The sequence below is a fragment of the Sapajus apella genome, unplaced genomic scaffold, assembly GCF_009761245.1.
Source record: "Sapajus apella isolate SASKATOON/1434 unplaced genomic scaffold, GSC_monkey_1.0 scaffold29, whole genome shotgun sequence".
Lineage (NCBI taxonomy): Eukaryota > Metazoa > Chordata > Mammalia > Primates > Cebidae > Sapajus > Sapajus apella.
This window is the reverse complement of record NW_022436969.1, coordinates 10,141,648-10,164,147: the sequence shown is the minus strand read 5'-3', so window position 1 is coordinate 10,164,147 and position 22,500 is coordinate 10,141,648. Positions and strand designations below refer to the sequence as shown.

Below are 22,500 nucleotides of genomic sequence, written 5' to 3'. Positions count from 1 at the left end.
CACTGCAACCTCTGCCTCCGGGGTTCAAGGGATTCTCATGCCTCAGCCTCCCAAGTAGCTGGGATTACAGGCACACACCACCACACCCGGCTAATTTTTGTATTTTTAGTAGAGACAGGGTTTCACCATGTTGGCAGGTTGGTCTCAATGTACATCTTTGGGAGTTCTTCCCAATTAGGATAAAGGCTCATGCTTGTAATCCCAGCACTTTGGGAGGCTGAGGCAGGCAGGTTACCCTGAGGTCAGGAGCTTGAGACCAGCCTGGCCAATGCAGTGAAACCCCATCTCTATTAAAAACACAAAAATTAGCTGGGCATGGTGGCACATGCCTGTAATCCCAGCTACTTGGGAGGCTAAGGCACGAGAACTGCTTTAACTCAGGAGACAGGACAGAGGTTGCAGCGAGCCAAGATCATGCAACTGGATAACAGAGCAAGACTACCTTAAAAAAAAAAAAAAAAAAAAAAAAAAAAAGGAGGAGGAGAAGGAGGTCACAAAAGATCACTGTACCTATTGTAACAGGAAAATACCTGATAATTGAAAAAGCATGTGTTTTTAAAGACACTGAAAAGGTATAGAAACAAAATGTGTAAATAATCTGATTTTCAGAGATGAAACAGCCCTTCCTAAGTGAGCAGAGACCAGTAGCCATTTTTAACCCTAAGATGTTGACTAAGTCTGGAAGCATGAGTGAACAAGCAAGCCTGCAATAGACAGGACAAGGAGAAGAGTCTCGTCAACTTAATCAACATAACTGGGATAACTAGGTCAGTTAATAAACAACAGTCATCAACTTTTTACTTATTATTATTAACTGACCCAATTTTCCAGTTATGTTGATGAAGCAAACTTCTACTATAACATCTAAACTTTACAACTATATGAATATTTCTCATAAGATATACCTGAGTGAGACCCAATAAAAAGTCAAATGGGAAGAATTATGAGACTTTTTCTCTTCTGTCATCTTCGAATATTAAAGAATCCTAAAAATCTCTTTATTAGGATTCACATATTACTTAAGCCCCTTTTCAACCGGTAGCAACAATTTCCAGCAAGAAATACTTTATTTGATGTAAATCTCATCTCAAAGGTCATTTGGACTTACCAAATACATTGAGTTCATCAGTATGGCTTATGACTTTAAAAGACTCATAGTCCAAATTCCACTCCAACTCTATTCTCAAAATTAAACAAAGCCACCAAGTCTGTTGCTGAAAAAATGTTCTCACAATGTACATCTTTAGGAGTTCTGCTCCCAATTAGGATAAAGAAGGTCACAAAAGATCACTGTACCTATTATAATAAGAAAACACCCAATAAATGAAAAAGCATGTGTTTTAAAAAGACACTGAAAAGGTGTAGAAACAAAAGGTCTAAAGGAACTGATTTTCAGAGATGAACCAGCCCTTGCTAAGTGAGCAGAGACCAGTAGCCATTCTTAACCCTTAACATGTTGACCAAGTCTGGAAGCATGAGTGAACAGGCCTGCAATAGACAGAGGACAAGGAGAAGACTCTCTTGCTGGAACAAGCAGAAATCAACCAGAATTATGTGGCCTGGCATGGCAGTCTGAAATCTGAACAAAGTCCAAATACACCAATAATTATCTACCAATTCTCTCCCATGGGACAACTGCTCAGTTGGGCTGGAAGGTATAGAGAGTTCTAGTGTCCTGTGGGGCTTAGATCCCCAATCTCAGCTGGAGAGAGACACACCTAATACCAGAACAAAAAACTGAAGTTTCAATCCCAACTCTGACCTGACCCAGTTCAATGAGCTAAGCAATCAGCCCCTCACCATAGTTAACTGCCAAAGAAAGGAAAAGCTCTCGTGGGCAAGGGAAAGGATATTATCTACTTCATTATCTACCGTCCCTTCACACACAATGTCCCTCAATAAAAATTTACAAAACCAGATAGGAAGACTCAATACTGTCAAAAGGTCAGTTCTTCCTAATTTAATCCACAGATCCAATGCAATCCTAATAAAAAGCCCAGCAAGCTATTTTGTAGATAATAAACTGGTTCTAAAATTTGTATTGAGAGAGAAAAGACCCAGAATAACCAACACAAAATTGAAGGAGAACAACAAAGTTGGAGTTGGAGGACTGACACTACCCAATTCCAAAACTTACTATAAGGCTAGTTATCAAGACAATGTGATTGACATGGTTTGGCTGTGTCCCCAAACAAATCTCATCTTAAATTGTAGTTACCATAGTTCCCACATGTCATGGAAGCAACTCCGTAAGAGGTAATTGATTCATGAGGGTAGTCACCCCCATGCTGCCATTCTTGTGATAGTGAGTTCTCACAAGATCTGACGGTTTTATAAGGGGTTTTCCCCCACTTCTCTCTCCTGCCGCCATGTGAAGAAGGATAAGTTTACTTCCCTTTCTGCAATGATTGTTAAGTTTCCTAAGGCCTCCCTAGCCATGCAGGGAGTTAATTAAAGCTCTTTCCTTTATAAATTACCCAGTCTCAGACAATTCTTTATAGCAGCATGAGAACAGACTAATACAGTAGTATTGGTGAAACAACAGATCAGTGAAACAGGACAGAGACCCCAAAAACAGACTCATATAAAAACAGTCAACTAAACTTTGATATAACAGCAAAGGCAATATAATGGAGAAAAGATGGCCTTTCAACAAATGATGCTGAACTGGACATCTACATGTAAAAATCTACATGTAAAAATAATCTAAACACAGATCTTGCATCCCTCACAAAAATTAACTCAAAATGGATCTAAACATAAAATGCAGAAATATAAGATAACATAGAAGAAAACCTAGATGACTCTGGGTATGGCAATGACTTTTTAAGAATAACAAAGGCACAATACATGAAAGAAATAACTGATAAACTGGACTTCATTAAAATTTAAAATGTCTGCTCTTTAAAAGATACTATTGGCTATGCATGGTGGCTCACACCTGTAATACCAACACAATGGAAGGCAGAAGCAAGAGAACTGATTGAGCCCAGGTGTTTGAGACCAACCTGGGCAATATAGGGAAACCTCATCTCTACAAAAAATTAAAAAATTAGTCTACCATAGTGGTGTACGCTTGTGGTCCCAGCTACTAGGAAGGCTAAGACAGGAAGACTGCTTGAGCCCAAGAGATCACGGCTGCAATGAGCAGTGATCATACCACTGCACTCCAGCCTGGGTGACAGAGCAAGACCCTGTCTCAAAAAAGAAAAAGTGTATAATAAAAAAGTATTTCTGGGACTGGGCAAAGTGGTTCTTGTTTGTCATCTAGTACTTTAGGAGGCCAAGGCAGGTGGATCACCTGCACCCAGGAGTTTGAGACAGGCTAGGATGACACACCAACACTTCATCTCCATCGTTATTATTATTATTTTTTAATTTCTTTTGAAAAAGATACTGTTAAGAGAATGAGAAGACAAGGCACAGGCTGGGAGAAAATATCTACAAAAGAAATCTCTGATTAAAAAAAAAAAACTATTACCCAAAATATACAAAGAACCCTTAAAACTCAATAATAAGAAAACAGCCCAATTAAAAAATAAAATAAATAAAATTTAAAATGGACAAAGGACCTCACCTAAGATATACAAATGGAAAATATGAAAAGGTATTCCATATATTAAAACAGTAATATACCAGTATAAGCCTATTAGAAAGGCCAAAATCCAGAACACTGATAACACCAAATGCTGGTGAGGATATGAAGCAAGGCAAACTCTTATTAATTGCTGGTAGAAATGCAAAATGATACAGCCACTTTGGAACAAAGTCTGGCAGTTTCTTACAAAACTAAACACACTCTTACCACATGATCCAGCAATCAAGTTTCTTGGTATTTACCAGAAAGAACTGAAAATATGTTCACACAAAAACCTATACAAAGCAGCTTTATTCATAAATGCCAAACTTTGAAGCAACCAAGATATCCTGCAGTAGGTGAATGGCTAAACGGTGATACATCCAGACAATAGAATATCAAACAGAGCTAAAAAGAAATGGGCTAACAAAACCATAAAAAGACAAGAATGCCCAACATAATGACTCACGCCTATAATCACAGCACTTTGGGAAGCCAAGGCAGGTGGATCACTTGAGGTCAGGAATTCGAGACCATCCTGGCCAACACGGTGAAACCCCATCTCTACTAAAAAAATAAAAATAAGAAATTAGGCCAGGCGTGGTGGCTCATGCCTGGAATCCCAACACTTTGGGAGGTCAAGCAGGGCAGACGGATCATTTGAGGTCAGAAGTTCGAAACTAGCATGGCGAACATGGTGAAACCCCGTCTCTACTAAAAATACGAAAATTAGCCGGGTGAGATGGCGCACAACTGCAGTCACAGCTATGTGGGAGGCTGAGGCAGAGAACTGCTTGAACTCGGGAGGTGGAGGTTGTAGTGAACAGAAATCGCGCCGCTGCATTCCAGCCTGGGTGACAGAGTGAGACTCCCTCTCAAAAAAATAAATAAAATAAAAAATTAGCCAGGTGTGGTGGCGCACGCCTGTAGTCCCAGCTACTCAGGAGGCTGAGGCAGGAGAATCTCTTGAACCCAGGAGATGGAGTTTACAGTGAGCAGAGATCATGCCACTGCACTCCAGCCTGTGTGACTGGGCAAGACTTCATCTCAAACTAAATAAAGACATAAGAGAAGTTTAAGTGAATATCACTAAGCGAAAGAAGCCCATCAGAAAAGGCTGCACACTGTATTAATCCAACTCTGACATTCTAGAAAAGGTAAAACTATGGAGACATTAAAAAGACCAGTGGTTGGTAGGGGTTAAGGTAGGAAAAGGGATAAATAAGCAGAGTAGAGGGAATTTTTAGCACAGTGCAACTATGCTACATTTGTCAAAACCCATAGAATATACAACAAAAAAAGTAAATCCCAATATAAAATATGGACTCCGGGAAATAATGATGTGTCGATGTAGGTTCACCAATTATAACAAATGTACCAGTTTGACAAGGGATGTTGACAGTGAGGGAGGCTATGCATGTGTGGAATCAAAGACTATATGGGAACTCTCTGTACTACCTGCTCAACTTTGTTGTGCATCTAAAACAGGTCTAGGCCAGCTGTGGTGGCTCACACCCATAATCTTAGCACTTTGGGAGGCTGAGACAGAAGGATTGCTTAAGGCCACAAGTTCAAGACCAGCCTAGACAACACAGCAAGACTCTGTTGTCTCTACAAACAAATTAAAAAAATAGCCAGGGGCCAGGAACAGTGGCTCATGTCTATTAATTCCAACACTTTGGGAGGCCAAAGCAAAAGGATCACATGAGCCCAGGAGTTCAAGACCAGCCTGGGCAACCCAACAAAAGCCCATCTCTACAAAAAATTTAACAATTAGCCAGGTGTGGAGGCACTTGCCTGTAGTCCCTGCTACTCAGGAGGCTGAGTCAGGAAGATCACTTGAGCTCAGGAGGTTGAGGCTGCAGTGAGCCATGATTGTGCCACTGCACTACAGTCTAGGTGACAGAGCGAGACACTGTCTCAAAAGAAAAAAAAAAATTAGCCAGGCCTGGTGGCTGAGCCTATAGTCCCAGCTACTCATGGGGCTGAGACAGGAAGATTGTTTGAGCCCAGGAGTTTGCGGTTACAATCAGCTATGATCGCACCAATGCATTCTAGCCTGGGAAACACAGAAAAACCCTGTCTCAAAAAAAATAAAATAGGCTGAGCGCAGTGGCTCACAACTATAATCCCAGCACTTTGGGAACTCAAGGCAGGCAGACAGACTGAGCTCAGGGGTTCAAGACCAGTCTGGGCAACATGGTGAAACTCTGTCTCTACAAAAAAATACAAAAAATTAGCCAGGCGTAGTGGCACACACCTGTAGTCTCAGATACTCAGGAGGATGAGGTGGGAGGATTGCTGGAGCCCAAGAGTTTGAAGCTGCAGTGGGCTGTAATTGTGCCACTATACTCCGGCCTGAAAAAGAGACTAAGATCCAGACTCAAAATAAAAATAAAATTTAAAAATCCAGAAAAAAACTCTACTCCTGCTCTACTATTCACTTCTTTTTTCTAATGCCCAGTTTCCTCTTTTTTCTAATCATCTTGAAAAGGAATAAAGAAAAAGTATGCAGAATTAAATTATATGCACTCAAATTTCACATGGAAAAAAATTAGAGGTTAAGCAAGAGTTACTGGATCATGGTTTCCCCAAATCAAAAATTTAATCACATGTAACTTCTTTCTTCAGTTTTCTGTAGCAGCACTATCCAAGAGAACTCTGTGTGTGATGATACAAACATTCTGTATCTACACCACCTAAAACAGTAGCCTCTAGCAACATGTGGCTTGTAAGCACTGGATAGAATGAATGAAGTGCAGCATTTTTAATTTCCTGTAGCCTAGAGGCTACTTCACAGCATAGTACAGCTCTGTAGCCAATCAGAGATCTGTCAACTCTTTCTTCAAAGTTTCCCATCATCAATATTCTTCCCTATTTCTACCAATGTCATAGCAATTCAGCACTATACACATCTAATATGTGCGCTACTCTCTATACATGCCATTAAAATATTATTTCTCTCCCTACACTTCACCAAAATACTGTTTTAATGTTATTTAAATTTATATCATTCACAACATTCAAGAGTCTTCAAAACTTATAAGAACAGAAAGAATAAAGTCCATATAGCATTCAAAATCAAAGTATCACAATTTGACTTGATTGCGCTGTATTTTTCTAGTCTCGTTATTCACAAAAATCCTGAGTCAGTAAAAAAGATCTACTCATCATTCCTCACGAAAATGTTAAGCTTTCTCTTGCTTTAGTTGTACTATTAGCAATCACAGATGACTTTCTATGTTCATTTAAAAAATCAAATCTTAACTCCTACCTGCCTATGAAAACAAATCATTCTGATCACTTCTAAGTTGCAAAGCTAATTTATGATTTATTTAGTTAAATATTTCATATTGATTTATTGCTTTAATGGTTACTTAAATCTTTTACTGTTAACTTTTCATTTATTTCAGACTTTGTTCCTAAACTTGAAGGAAAGGGCATATTACATAGCCCTGAGAACAGTGTTCTCCACACAGCACTCATTCAGATGTGAATTAATTCAAAGGAGTTAAGAATAATACAGAAAAAAGGGATTAAGTTTTTCTCTGCCAAGATCCCACACATTGTTCTTCAGCATTACTAAAAGCTCAAAATATAGCTGAGCTTCCTGATAGGTTTCTGCCAGTTTCCTGGTGTGGCAACATGGCTCAATACACCAGGGGAGAAAACTACTTTCCCTTCACACCTTTAGGGAACAGTACCTTAGTCCTGGAAGGAAACCGGAGTAATTTTGGGTTTTTGCTTTTGTTTTTGTTTTTGATACAGGTTCCTGTTCTGTTACCCAGGCTGTATTGCAGTGGTGCAATCTTGACTCACTGCAGCCTCAACCTCCTGGGCTCAAGCGATCCTCCCACTTCAGCCCCAGAAGAAGCTGGGACTATAGGTGCAAGCCACCATGCCCAGCTAACTTTTTTTTGTACAGATGAGGTTTCACATGTTGCCTCCGCTGCTTCCTAGCTTCTAATAAGTCAGATAAAATTCATTTCCCGAAATGATGTCAGCCAACCAGATGGGGTAAAATGAAAGAATACAGTAAGAAAAAATTATCTACCTACACTTCCCTTCCACAAACCAAAGAGAACATTAAGAGGTAAGGAAAAGAAAAAGCAAGTATTTTACTCAAACAAAAATAGGACCTATGGTTATCAATTTTCACTATGACTATATAATTTAAATATTATTTTAACCTTTTGAAAGTAGGACTTTTAGCCATTTCCAATTGTTATTGGATTATTAATCTGCCTGGAAAAAAATTTTACCCAAAGAAAAGGATATTTATCTTATTTTCTACAGAATGTTTGATTAAAATTTTGGCCAAGTGCAGTGATCCATGCCTATAATCCCAACATTCCGGGAGGCTGAGGCGGGTGGATCACCTGAAATCAGGAGTTCGAGATCAGCCTGACCAATATGGTGAAATGCCATTGCTACTAAAAATACAAAAATTAGCTGGGTGTGGTGGCATGCACCTGTAGCCCCACTCAGGAGGCTGACACAGGAGAACTGCTTGAACCCATGAGCTGAGATCACACCACTGCACTCCAGACTGGATGACAGAATGAGACTCCAACTCAAAAAAAAAAAAAAAAAAAAAAATTTTAAGTAAAACAATTTTTTTCTAATTTATTCTATTTTTAGTCTTAAGTAGAACAAAACTTTATTTCCAGTTCCTGATATTGTCCATTTAACATAAATTAATGCCAGAACACCAAATAACTTCTTCTATATACTTCTCACCAAGAGACGGATAAAATTGGCATTAAATAAAATTAGATATTTTGTCAAGCATTTATGAGTACTTAATGTCTATGAAAGATATAAAATGGGGTCAGGTGAGGTGGCTCACCCCTGCAATCTCCGCACTTTGGGAGGCCAAGGCAGGTGGATTACAAGGTCAAGAGATCGAGACCAGCCTGGCCAACATGATGAAACCCAATCTCTAATAAAAACACAAAAATTAGCCGGGCGTGGTGGCAGACACCTGTAATCCCAGCTACTCGGGAGGCTGAGGCAGGAGAATCGCTTGAACTTGGGAGGCAGAGGTTGCAGTGAGACGAGATCGCACCATTGCACTCCACCCTGGGCAAGAGAACAAGAACCTGTCTCAAAAAAAAAAAGAAAGATATAAAATGGAAAGCCAAATAAATGTTTTAATGTCACAACCCAAAATCTAGAACTGTGATCACAGCAGAACAACTTTAAGACAGGTACATTTTCTTCTTCTCTCTATACACTATAGAATAAATACCACAATATTTGGAAGAGTCTCTTCCTTAGACAATATTTATACCTACATTTGAAAACAGCAAAAGATAAGAATATTGACCGTGATAACACCAAAGGATGGCCAACTGCTAAACTCAATTCCTTCTCTTGAGCTTCTTTCAAAAATGAAAACAAAACAAAACAAAACAAAAAAAACCCATGGCTCTGTCCCATCACGGGGTGTTGGAGGAGGGGTTGGCTGGGGCAGGAAACAATCTTCCCTAGTTTGCTACATTGCTTTGCAGCTTTGCAAGAGAGCCAGAATTTGTTTGGAAGATGACTTCACCTTGTTCCATAAATCAACTTCCCTTGGCACCTTGGAAAAGCAGAGCACCTATTTCCTGATTGATTGATTCATTTACTCTTCCTCTCAGAAATTAAGAATTTTCCTTAAAGTGAAGAATTAAGACTTTGAAACCGAATCTTTTTATAATTTTAGGAAACTAAATGATCACTGGAATCAAATAATGTATACTACTGAGTAGAGTTTACTTGAAGTAACTTCCTCTACCAGGTTCGTATATAAAACATACTGAACTATTTTTGACCTAGAAGTATTCTATAATTTAGCAGCCTGATAAGACTATTTTTCTTTTCAGAATGCAAGGATATTAACATAGTCAAAATGAAAATGTACAAATTTCAAATGATAAAACAATATCTAGCTATAGATAATTCTATGTCCACTCACCTTACATTTGGTGAAGTGGTAGCAGGGAGTATGTGGAAAAGTGAGATGAAATAAGAAATGTAAAGGATGACCACAGGTAGAGAACCAAACAAGTAAAAACTCACCCTATCCTGGGTAGAAGTAGCTGGATGAATGAAACAATGAATACAAATCCCTCAATCAAAGGTAACTATTAATACAAGCATATGAATTTAATGGAGGCCAATAAAGACCTTTAAATAATCCAGTATCTGGTACCTATATAAAGGCTTATATGAAATGAATTGGTGATCTCAGTTCAGATATCCTGGAGGTCTTATTAATGTGAGTGTACAGTACTGAAGGTAACATGTATACAATAAAAAAGAGATTCCATTTCAGATATGGGTAAACAGCAATTCAATTAAATTACTATTTTCACAAGATATCTGAAATGGTTCAAAATTTCTAAAAATTTTTGCTATTTCCACAAATATTAAATAATATCCATTATGCCTAAAATGCACTTACATTAAAAAATAAATTTTGTACTAAAACAGATTTATTCTGTGGGAATTTTTTTCTTTTTTTTAGTATACTACAAATTCTGAGGTCTTAATTTTCCATAATTTTTCTTTTTTAGTCTTACAAACAAAAACCCTCATGGTAACAAAGAGAAGGTAACGGAAATCCCCAAACAACCTAATTGGTGTAATATCTATCACAATCAATCCCCAAATATAAAATTGTGCCAAGAAATATAAATATTAAATAGATATATCAGTAGTAAATATTATCTTATCAAATGAAATTAAAAAAAAAAATACAAGTTAAATAGCATTACTTCTGTCAAGTACAATCACTACTTTAGAATAGTAAAATTTAAATTAAAAATCCCACAACCAGTCAGAATATATTAGCCGTTTTTGTTTGGCTTTGTTTTTAAAAAGCCAGTATACATACTACATGTGCTTTGTACATATTATTATCTCTTAACATAAATTTTTCAGTGATTTAAATTTGGCAGTTCATCTCATTTAGAGACCAGCCTTATCTGACTTTTGCATTTTAGAATTCACAAATTCCACTTACCACATATTTTACAGCACTTATAAACTGGTTGTGGAAAAGCAGATGCTGTGTTTCATCTTCTGGATTTGAAGCTGTATACAGCATTCCACAAACATTACAAGAAACTGCTCCAAATCTTTTTTGTCCTGCATCCTATTTACAAAAAACACAAAAGTTATTTTCCTCCCAAAAGAACTATTACAGAATATCAGCCTCTCAGGCTATAACTTGAACATAAAGTGAGATTGTTTAATCTACAATGAATAACATTCAATGCTAATTACTAAGAATAACATGTTAATCTCTGAAATCTGTATATAATTTTATTAAGAAATGTTTCCATTTTAGTAACCTGATCCACAGCATATAACAACTTTTTAAAAAGTGAGAAATGGCTTTAACATTACAAACCTTGTCCTAAAACTCTAAATAGGAAATATTCTATGAATGAGAACATATATTTCATATTTGCAATAATTATACTGCTAGAGTCTAGAGAAGTAAGTGTTTTATAGACTGTATTTTTTTTTTTTTTTTTTTGATAGAGGGTCTCACTGCGTCACCCAGGCTGGGACTACAGGCATGTGCCACCATGTCTAATTTTTGTTTATTTTTGTCTTGAAATGAGGTCCTGCTCTGTCGCACAGGCTGGAGTGCAGTGGTGCAATCTCGGCTCACTGCAACCTCTGCCTTCCAGTTTCAAGCCATTCTCCTACCTCAGCCTCCCTAATAGCTGAGATTACAGAAGCATGCCACTGCACCTGGCTAAGTTTCTGTATTTTTAGTACAGATGGGGTTTCACCATGTTGGCCAGACTGGTCTCGAACTCCTGACCTCAGGTGATCTGCCCGCCCTGGCCTCCCAAAATGCTAAGATTACAGGTGTGACCCACCACACCCAGCCACCTGGCTAGTTTTTATATTTTTTGTAGAGAGTTTTAACATGTTGCCCAGCCTAGTCTAGAACTCCTGAGCTCAAGCGATCCGCCTGCCTCAGCCTCCCAAAGTGCTGGGAATACAGGTGTGAGCCACAGAGCCATGCACAGAGTCTCACTCTTACCCAGGCTGGAGTGCAGTGGCATGATCTCTGCTCACTACAACCTCCACCTCCCGGGTTCAAGCACTTCTCCTGCCTCAGCCTCCCAAGTAGATGGGATTACAGGTACCCGCCACCACACCTGGCTAATTTTTGTATTTTTTAATAGAGACGAGGTTTTGCCATGTTGGCCAGGCTGGTCTTGAACTCCTCACATCAGGTGATCCACCCACCTCAGCCTCCCAAAGTGCTGGGATTAGAGGCGTGAGCCACCACACCCAGCCCACTCCATTTTTTAATGTCTTAAAAGTCTCGGGGGCTAGGTGCAGTAGCTCAAGCCTGTAATCCCAGCACTTTGGGAGGCCGGGGCAGGCAGATCACAAGGTCAGGAGTTCGAGACCAGCCTGACCAACATAGTAAAACTCCCATTTCAGTTTACCCATCTGACAAAGGGCTGATATCCAGAATCTACAAAGAACTAAAACAGATTTACAGGAAAATAACAAGCCCATTCAAAAGTGGGCAAAGGATATGAACAGACACTTTACAAAAGAAGACATACGTGAGGCCAACAAACATATGAAAAAATGCTCATCATCGCTGGTCATCAGAGAAATGCAAATCAAAACTACATTGAGATACCATCTCACGCCAGTTAGAATGGCGATCATTAAAAAATCTAGAGACAACAGAGGCTGGAGAGGATGTGGAGAAATAGGAACACTTTTACACTGTTGGTGGGAGTATAAATTAGTTCAACCACTGTGGAAGACAGTGTGGAGATTCCTCAAGGACCTAGAAAGAGAAATTCCATTTGACCCAGCAATCCCATTACTGGGTATATATCCAAAGGATTATAAATCGTTCTACTATAAGGACACGTGCACACGAATGTTCATTGCAGCACTGTTTACAATAGCAAAGACCTGGAACCAACCCAAATGCCCATCGATGATAGACTGGACAGGGAAAATGTGGCACATATACACCATGGAATATTATGCAGCCATCAAAAACGACGAGTTTGTGTCCTTTGCAGGGACATGGATGAACCTGGAAACCATCATTCTCAGTAAACTGACAGAAGAGCAGAAGATCCAACACCGCATGTTCTCACTCATAGGCAGGTGTTGAACAATGAGAACACGTGGACACAGGGAGGGAAGCACTACACACTGGGGTCTGTTGGGGGAAATAGGGGAGGGACGGTGAGGGGTGGGGAGTTGGGGAGAGATAGCAAGGGGAGAGATGTCAGATGTAGGTGATGGGGAGGAAGGCAGCAAATCACACTGCCACGTATGTACCTATGCAACAATCTTGCATGTTCTTCACATGTACCCCAAAACCTAAAATGCAATAAAATAAATGGAATTTAGAAATAAATAAATAAATAAATAAAAATAAAAAGTAGCCAGGCATGCTGGTGGGCGCCTGTAAACCCAGCTACTCGGAGGCTAAGGCAGGAGAATTGCTTGAATCCAAAAGGCAGAGCCTGCAGTGAGCCAACATCGCGCCACTGCCCTCCAGCTTGGATGACAGAGCAAGCCTTCGTCTCAAAAACAAAAAATAAACAAGCAAACAAAAAAGTCTGTACTCTTCAGTTTTTTCCTAGTTTGTAGATATTAAGGTATTTCAAGGTGGGAGGATAGCCTAGGCAAGAGATCCCATCCTACAAAAAAATTTTATGGCTGGGCGCAGTGGCTCACACCTGTAATCCCAGCACTTTGGGAGGCGAAGGTGGGTGGATCACCTGAGGTCAGGAGTTTGAGACCAGCCTGACCAACATGGTGAAACCTCATCTCTATTAAAATACAAAAATTAGCCGGGTCCAGGTATGGCAGCGTGCGCCTGTAGTTCCAACCACTTGGGAGGCTGAGACAGGAGAACTGCTTGAGACCAGGAGGCAGAGGCTACAGTGAGCCAAGATTGTGCCACTGCACTCCAGCCTGGGCAACAGAGTAAGACTCCATCTCAAAAAAGAAAAAAAATGTAACAATTAGTTGTGTGTGGTGACACACGTCTTTTAGTCCCAGCTATTTAGCAGGCTGAGGTGAGAGGATCACTTGAACTGGGAGATTGAGGCTGCAGTGAACTGTGATCATGCCACTGCACTCCAGCCTGAGTAATAGAGTGAGACCCTACCTTAAAAACAAAACAAAACAAACAAACAAAAAAAAGTACTGACATTTTGGTCTTTGTCCGCGGCAGGTTATATGATCCTCTGTTGAAGCAAGAAGACAAACTGTATAGTAGAGAAAGAAGTGGGAAGGATCTGTGCAGAGGAAGCCTGAGAAAATGATGAGCAGATAAAGAGGCACCAAAACTTGGGAGGCAAGTTGATCCATCTCCAGTAAAGACTGAGGAAAAGAGCAAGAAAAGACTGAGGAAAAGAAGGACAAATACTTCCTCTGCTCTCAGACCTTCTTTCTTTGAAGGCCACCCCTTTTTGAAGTTTGGAGTCTGAAACACAACCTGGACTGAAGTCATGAGGGAGGTTGTGTAAGAAAGAATCAAGGAAATTAGTTGGGAACTTCTCTGCCACAGCTTACTTCTTATGGTATTAACCCCCTTTCAGTGTAAATGCCTTTGGTTTAAAACGTTTGTGCCTCATCTGATACCAGAGTGTTCATACTGGAGAGAAACCCTATGAATTTTCTGAACGTGGGGGATCTTTTACTCACATGTCACATCTCATTGAACGTAGAAGTCATGCTGAAGAGAAACCCTGTGCTTCTAAGGAATATTGACAAGCCCTTAGCTAGATGACAAATCTCATTGAGAAGCAGAAGATTCATGAGAAACCAGTGAAGGTGAAAGTAGCAATACTTCATTGAATATTAGAAAATTTTTCTGGAGAGAGAGCATTGAATGTACTGAGTATGATAAAAACTTCCTCTCAAACCTTATCCCTTGATATGCATTTGGGTGATCATACACAGAGAAGCCTTATAAATGTAAGAGATGTGGAAATCTCTTAAGCCAAAAGTAAATCCTCATTCATCAAACAATTTCTACTGGAAAGAAACCTTGTGAATGTGGGCAAGTTTCCATTCAGATGTCACAGCTCAGCCAGCAGAGAATTTACAGTGGGGAAAACCCCTTTGCCTGTAAGGTATGTGGGAAAGTCTTCAGCCACAAGTCAAACCTCACCGAGCATGAGCATTTTCATACGAGAGAGAAACCTTTTGAATGTAATGAGTGTGGCAAAGCCTTTAGCCAGAAGCAGTATGTCATTAAACATCAGAACACCCATACCGGTGAGAAGCTTTTTGAATGTAATGAATGTGGGAAATCCTTTAGCCAGGAGGAAAACCTCCTTACGCACCAGAAAATTCACACTGGAGAAAAACCTTTTGAGTGTAAAGATTGCGGGAAAGCTTTCATTCAGAAGTCAAACCTCATCAGACACCAGAGAACTCACATGGGAGAGAAGCCCTTTGTATGTAAGGAGTGTGGAAAAACCTTTAGTGGCAAATCCAACCTTACTGAGCATGAGAAAATCCATATTGGAGAGAAGCCTTTTAAATGTAGTGAATGTGGAACAGCCTTTGGCCAGAAGAAGTACCTCATAAAACATCAGAACATTCACACTGGAGAGAAACCCTATGAATGTAACGAAGATGGAAAAGCCTTCTCTCAGCGAACATCACTTATTGTACATGTGAGAATCCATTCGGGCGATAAACCTTACGAATGCAATGTGTGTGGAAAGGCCTTCTCTCAGAGCTCATCTCTCACTGTGCATGTGAGAAGGCATACAGGTGAGAAGCCCTATGGTTGTAACGAATGTGGGAAAGCTTTCTCTCAGTTCTCAACCCTTGCTCTGCACTTGAGAATACACACAGGTAAGAAGCCTTATCAGTGCAGCGAATGTGGGAAAGCTTTCAGCCAGAAGTCCCACCACATTAGACACCAGAAAATTCATACTCACTAAAAACCCTATGAATACCTAGAAAGTGGGAAAGCTTTCATTAGAAATGGGCACCTCATCATGCATCAGAAATAATCCACCTGAAGCAAAGCACCACAAATGAGGTTAACTTTAAAGTTCTAAAAAACTTAAGGGACACCAGAAAATTTGTACTGAAGAGAAAGACATGCATATGATAAAAAGCCTATGTCCAGCAAAGACACATGCAGCAGTGATCATGCTGAAAGTTTAGGCACAGTTTCACAACAAATGGGAACAGAAAATGGATGTCTGTTTTTTATTGCTGCCACCACAGATCTGGAGATATTTGCCAGTAACAAAAAAGTTGTAAATATTGGAAAGGAACAGACAAAAATAGATGACATGGTCATCTACAAATAATATTAAGACTCCTGTGGTATTAAATGAACAAAGCAGAAGAGATTTCAGAAAAAGACCTATGCATTTATTAGAATTTGGAATATGATACAAGCGGCATCAGGAAGTGAGGAAATAATGGAACTATTTTTTTAAGTGGAGGTAATTTGTTCTCCAAGGGAGAAAAAGAGACCATGAACTATACGCAAAAGTAAATCCAGAGATTAAAAATAGAAATATGAAAAGCTGTATACTACATGCAATATGACCTTGGGAACAGAGAAACATTCCTTTTGACAACTTCAGAAATACTTAGCAGTTCTACTTGTGACTATGAATGCTCAGGAAATACGTACTAGGATATTTACTGTGGCTTGATTTGTGGTAGCCAAAAATTAGAAACAACTGAGAATGCCCATGAGGAACTCTGGGAAATTCTTAATGTAATACTATATATCTGTAACATGCAACCAATGAAATCCACATGTATTCCCAGAAAGATCCCAGAAGTGTTGAGGGGGGATCAAGTTGCAGAAGGATGCAGGTAGTACAATGACTTTGTAAATTTGAATGAAAAGTTCCCTCACAATACTCAGTACTGTCTATTGGTAATGGATGCATATATGTATGTAAATGTTGTTGAAATGGGTTGGAAGGATACAGACCAAACTCTTGATATTGGTCACCTGTGAAGAGTGGAGAAGGGAAAGTAATGAGTATGGGAGGTGGGGTGGGTATCGGTTAAAGGGGACTTGAGCTTTTTATATAAACATCCACTTCTCTTTAAAAGGACTTTAAGTAAATATAAGAAGATTCTCATTGATTCTGGATTGTGGTGTATGGATATCTTGTCTTATTTTTTGTACTTTTCTGTATTTTTAAAATTTCTCAATAGGAATGGGAGTGAGGATGGAAATGCTGTGTCTGTAGAAGTCATGTTATACTGGATTCATTTCCAATCAAATACTAAACATTTTATAAAAAATATTTCTAAAATTTTATCATGGATGAGTGGATGGACTTGCTCTCTATGTAATATGAAATTAATCTATTTTATTAAAATTTAAAAGAACAGCCAAAAAAAAAAAAAGTACTGATTACGTGAACTGGAGCTACATTAAACATTCCTAGCACTCTGGGTACCTTAATTTTTTTATATTTACTCATTCAAGTTAGATTTTTAATCAATCAAAATACCTCCTCTTTTCCAATTTATATTCCTGTGACTTAAAATGTAATTTTAAAATAATAATGTATACTACAATATATTTAAAATCATTTTACGCATTAAGTTCCATGTTATTTCAACATTTAAATTAACTACTCAAAGGAGGTAGTGATCAAATGACAAATCTAAGGAAGTAACAGATGTGAAATAAAGTATCATAATATGTTATAAAACTAGAAGTATGAAAACAATTATTATTACAAGACAGACTCACTATTTGAGAAAGGGGTTGTAATAATACCAGGAATATTTTCCATAATAAAATTTATTCTGACAAAAAGGTTCTTTGGCAAAAATGAATGAATTTATTCTTTAATACTTTGTATAAATACAATGCTACTATGATTTTGGTATGATTTGTCTCCACCAAAACTTATATGGAAATTTGATCTCCAATGTGACAATGTTTGGAGGTGGGACTTAGTGAGATGTGTCTGGGTCACAGAGGTGAATCCCTCACAAATAGATCAATGCCCTCGAATGCTCTCCTGCTGGGGTGAGCAGAGTTAAAAGAGTCTGGCTTTTTGGTTTCTCTCTCTTGCTTCCTCCCTTACCACATGGTCTCTCTGCATATGAGCTCACTCCCTTTCTGCTTTTATACATAAGGTGAAGCAATGTGAGACCCTTACCAGATGCAGATGCCAGCGCACAGAACCATAAGCCAAATAAACTTCTTTTCTATAACAATTACCAACCTCAGGTATCGTATTACAGCAACACAAAATATACTAAGATGCTTCTAACAATTCACCAAAATGGTCAAGTTATATACTTACTATAATCAACTGTTTTTCATCAGTTTTCTCCGCTTCTTTTAGTTTCAAGTCCTTTGGAATTGTTATCTCCAAATGGGAATTACACTTAGGCAAAGAATTATTTCGTGGTGTCTCCCTTAAAAAAAAGTAAAACTATTAAATGTTACAGATCCAAATCATTTCAAATAACTGGAAGGGAAAAATAACTTATTTTCTACACAATACTGATAAATTTCAACTTCAAGAGAGGGAGAAAAACCTTTTACTAATTTCCAGTAAAAAAATAAAAACTGCAACACTGTATCTGAATATGCTTTTAAGTTTTATAGTTTTAGCTATCTAAGTCATTCCAGTTTGTACTAAATACTGTTTGTTAATCTGAAAGACAAAATAAGTCAGATCTATTTAATTCTGACATTAAAAAGAAAACAAAAAGCTTTTTTTTTTTTTTTTTTGAGACAAGAGTCTGTCACACAGTTGGAGTACAGTGCTGCAATCTCAGCTCACTGCAACCTCCCCCTCCCAGGTTAAAATAATTCTCATGCCTCAGCCTCTGGGACTACAGGCATGTGCCATCATACCCAGCTAATTTTTGTATTTTTAGTAGAGATGGGGTTTCACCATGTTGGCCAGGTTGGTCTCGAACTCTTGACCTCAAGTGATCCATCAGCCACAGCCTCCCAAAGTGCTGGAATTACAGGCGTGAGCCACTGCGTCCGGCCAAACAAAAAGCTTTTAATCTTACTTAAAACACTCTTACATGTTGCTAATACCCAGTATTTCTAGAAGTCTAGGCAAAAGGGCATTCTCAAATACTGTTGAGACAGGCCCAAACACTTTGGAGGAAAAGTTTAACAATGCAGGATAAGTTCTATAGCTATGAGATACAGACACACAAGCGAGCAAAGATATATGTATTTATCATAGGAATTTTTTTTTTTCTGGATAGAAATACACTAGAAATATCCAAAATGTGCATATGGAATAGAGCTGTTATACCACGGAAAAGTCACACGATGAAATCTAATGCAGAATTTAGAAGAATAAGGTAGCTGCCAGATATTGTGGCTCACACCTGTAATCCCAGAGATTTGAGAGGCCAAGGTGGGAGAATCACTTGAGGCCAGGAGTTCAAGGTCAGCATGGGCAGCATAGCAAGACCTTGTCTCTTAAAAAAGAATTTTTAAAAATTATCCAGGTATAGTGCCACACACCGATAGTCCTAGCTACATAGGAAGCTGAGGCAGAAGAATCACTTGAACCCAGGAGTTCAAGGGTGCTGTGACTGTGCCACTGCACTCCAGCCTGGGTAAGTGAGAAAGACCCCAACTCTAAAAAGAATGAGGTAGTAAGGTAGAAAAGATGTCACTAGTAAACAGTATTATAGGCATAGAAAAACTTGTAATGAAAAGAGAATCTGTAGGTAAACTGAGGGTTACTAGCATAACTTTTTAAGGAAGAATCCCCTGAACTCAAAACTTGTAAGCAAAAATCCTTAAGTTCAAAAATTTAATTAACACCTTACCTGCTATCACTGCTTTTAGATGTCTGGTTATCGAGAATACTGTGCTGTTGGGGAGCTGAACCTGTAATTTAATCAAGAAGGTGGGTTATGTATTAAGTTTTATATTAGGTTTCTATCTAATGGGTAAAATCATTACACATAAAGAAAAAAAAAAACTTTCAATCCATTAAATGATTTATTTTTAATAAAGACGATCTGATACAATTAGGACCCTCCTTCCTAGATACTGTTCTTCAGAGAAAAGGCAGAAAGGCTGTCCCATACTCAGATTACAAAGCTGCAAAGAGATCTAATGGTAGATTAGTTTAGCTCTAACCAACAATTATTAGGACTGAATATTAAGGAAACTTTCAATGCCTACGTAATTATAGAATCTCTAAGTAAAAATAAATGAAAACATTTTGTGTTTTTTTTTTAAAAAAGATGGTCTCTGGAATTTTAATTAGAATGATAAATAAAGGCAATAACCAACCCATCCTATTTTCTAATGAATATTTATACCACACTCTCTCTTCCCTCCCTAAGAGAAATAGTTAAATCACAGGCAATGGCAGCAATTATCTGAACTCAATATTTTGCTCCATGTATACCTTACCTTCAGCCGAGCAACAATAGGAATTAGAGATTTCTTTTCTATATCCTCTGGTGTCTCATCCAATATAAGTGAGCAAATCCTCATCCAACGCTTCAAATAATTTTTTCTTCTTTAGGTTTTTTGAGACAGAATCTCGCTCTGTCACCCAGGCTGGAATGTAGTGGCGCAATCTTGGCTCAACGCAACCTCCACCTCCCAGGTTCAAGCAATTCTCCTAACTCAGCTTCTCAAGCAGCTGAGATTACAGGCGTGCACCACCATGCCTGGCTACTTATTTTTTGTATTTTTAAGTAAGCAGAAACGGGGAATCTCACTATGTTGGTAAGGCTGGTCTCGAACTCCAGGCCTTAAGTGATCCATCCCCCTAGGCCTCCCAAAGTGCTGGGATTACAGGCGTGAGCCACCTCGCCTGGCCCAAATAATACATTTATTAAAAAGGTTCACGGCCGGGCGCGGTGGCTCAAGCCTGTAATCCCAGCACTGTGGGAGGCCGAGGCGGGTGGATCACGAGATCAAGAGATCGAGACCATCCTGGTCAACATGGTAAAACCCCGTCTCTACTAAAACTACAAAAAATTAGCTGGGCATGGTGGTGCATGCCTGTAATCCCAGCTACTCAGGAGGCTGAGGCAGGAGAATTGCCTGAACCCAGGAGGCGGAGGTTGCGGTGAGCCGAGATCGCGCCATTGCACTCCAGCCTGGGTAACAAGAGCGAAACTCCGTCTCAAAAAAAAAAAAAAAAAAAGGTTCACAAGATTCCAAAACTAAACCTCTTATAGAAGCATACAATTTGCAGCATTTATTAAATCCTTAATTTAGAGATAGGATCATTGAGATGGAAAACTGAGTAGATAAGGAAGTAAATAAGGGTTAAAGATAAGAACCTGAAATGGTAAAACACAAATAATAAAGTACTTAAGAAATAAGCTGCTACCATTAATTTATGCACTTCATTAAGGAACACTTCTCAACTCGGTAAGTCACAAACAAAAGAAAAGTTTAAAAAACAAAAGAACGTTTGGTAGGGAGTTAAAGGATAGTACTTTAAACAAACCAATCAATAGAAGTAATTCTGAAAGAATGGATGATCATCATCATAATCACATTTGAAAAATATAGCAATGGTTAAAAAGAATGTAACAAGCCTATTTGGTATATGACAACATTTTCTGTAATACTGACAAAAATATCACTGAAGACTATGAAATTCAAATAATATTTCCAAAGTATTACCTGGAAATTTATTCTCTCCTGTTTCAATTTTTGCTTGACTGAGCAGAGTTGAAACAGCAGTAACATTTTCCACTGGGTTGTTTTCTAGCTTGGATTCCAAACACTGGCTGAAATTCTGAACACATATAATTCAAAAATTTTATACCAACTTTGGGTTTTATCTATATACACTTACAGTAAATTTTAGCATACCAAAAAATTTAATATTTTATTTGTAGTAGTTTGTACAGACATGAAGTCTCCCCATGATCTTGCCACAAGCTACCCTCTCGGCATCAGGGCCCATTATTACGCTTCAGCCTAAATTTAAAAACAAGCAGGGTACAGCAGTGCATGCCTGTTGTCCCGGCTACTGAGAAGGGTCACTAAAGGGGGAGGATCCCTTAAGCCCAGGGGTTTGAAATCAGCCTGGACAACATAGTGAGACCCCATCTCAAAAAAAGGAAATACCTCTCTCACAGATATATTCAATAATTTCCTGGCTCTATACCCTTTTTCTGAGTTTTGTCTGTCTAGGCTATAATGTCCAATATGGTCATCACTGCCACATCTAACTAGTGAGCACTTAAAACGTGGTATCATCTGAGATGTGTCGAAAGCATAAATCACATCAGATTTTGCAAACCTAAGCATCTGGCCAGGCACAGTGGCTCACACCTGTAATCCCAGCACTTTGAAAGGCCAAGGCGGATGGATCACTTGAGATCAGGAGTTCAAGACGGCCGGACCAACATGGTAAAAACTCTTCTCTATTAAAAATACAAAAATTAGCCAGCTGTGGTGGCAGGCACCTGTGATCTTAGCTACTTAGGAGGCTGAGGCAGGAGAATCACTTGAACCTGTGAGGCGGAGGTTGCAGTGAGCCAGGATAGCACCACTGCATTCCAGCTGACTCACACCTATAATCCCAATACTTTGAGAGTCCAAGATGGGTGAATCACAGTCAGGAGTTCGAGACCAGCGTGGCCAACAAGGTGAAACCCTGGCTCTACTAAAAATACACAAAATTAGCTGGGCATGGTGGTGGGCACCTGCAATTCCAGCTGCTCAGGAGGCTGAGGCAGGAGAGCTGCTTGAACCCAGGAGGCAGAGGTTGCAGTGAGCTGAGATTGCGCCACTGCACTCTAGCCCCAGCAACAGTGCGAGACTGTCTCAAAAAAAAAAAAAAAAAGATAACCCCAGCACTTTGGGAGGCCGAGGTGGGTGGATCACGAGGTCAAGAGATCGAGACCATCCTGGTCAACATGGTGAAACCCCGTCTCTACTAAAAATACAG

At 39.0% G+C, this 22,500-nt stretch overlaps 2 protein-coding genes across 9 annotated transcripts in view; one reads left to right on the top strand and one right to left on the bottom strand.

The window, feature by feature from the left end:
• Positions 1–22,500, bottom strand: part of ESCO1 (establishment of sister chromatid cohesion N-acetyltransferase 1) — a 75,477-nt gene that overhangs the window by 24,132 nt on the left and 28,845 nt on the right. For all 8 annotated transcript variants that reach the window (XR_004273437.1, XM_032293231.1, XM_032293232.1 and 5 more), the window contains 4 exons: positions 21,225–21,339; positions 19,397–19,457; positions 17,893–18,007; positions 10,587–10,718 (listed from right to left, as the gene is read on the bottom strand). Coding sequence is in view for 7 of the 8 variants with exons in the window: in XM_032293231.1 (XP_032149122.1) it covers positions 10,587–10,718; positions 17,893–18,007; positions 19,397–19,457; positions 21,225–21,339 (423 nt within the window). In the remaining variant the exon portion in view is untranslated. The remainder of the gene's footprint in view (positions 1–10,586; positions 10,719–17,892; positions 18,008–19,396; positions 19,458–21,224; positions 21,340–22,500) is intronic.
• Positions 13,777–16,964, top strand: LOC116561456 (zinc finger protein OZF-like). The gene has a single exon (XM_032293237.1). It carries the CDS (start codon positions 14,656–14,658, stop codon positions 15,532–15,534), a length of 879 nt encoding a protein of 292 aa, XP_032149128.1. The 5' UTR covers positions 13,777–14,655; the 3' UTR covers positions 15,535–16,964.

Coding starts and splice junctions, on each gene's coding strand:
- LOC116561456 (XM_032293237.1), top strand. CDS start 14,656: ATGTCACAGCTCAGCCAGCAGAGAATTTACAGTGGGGAAAACCCCTTT.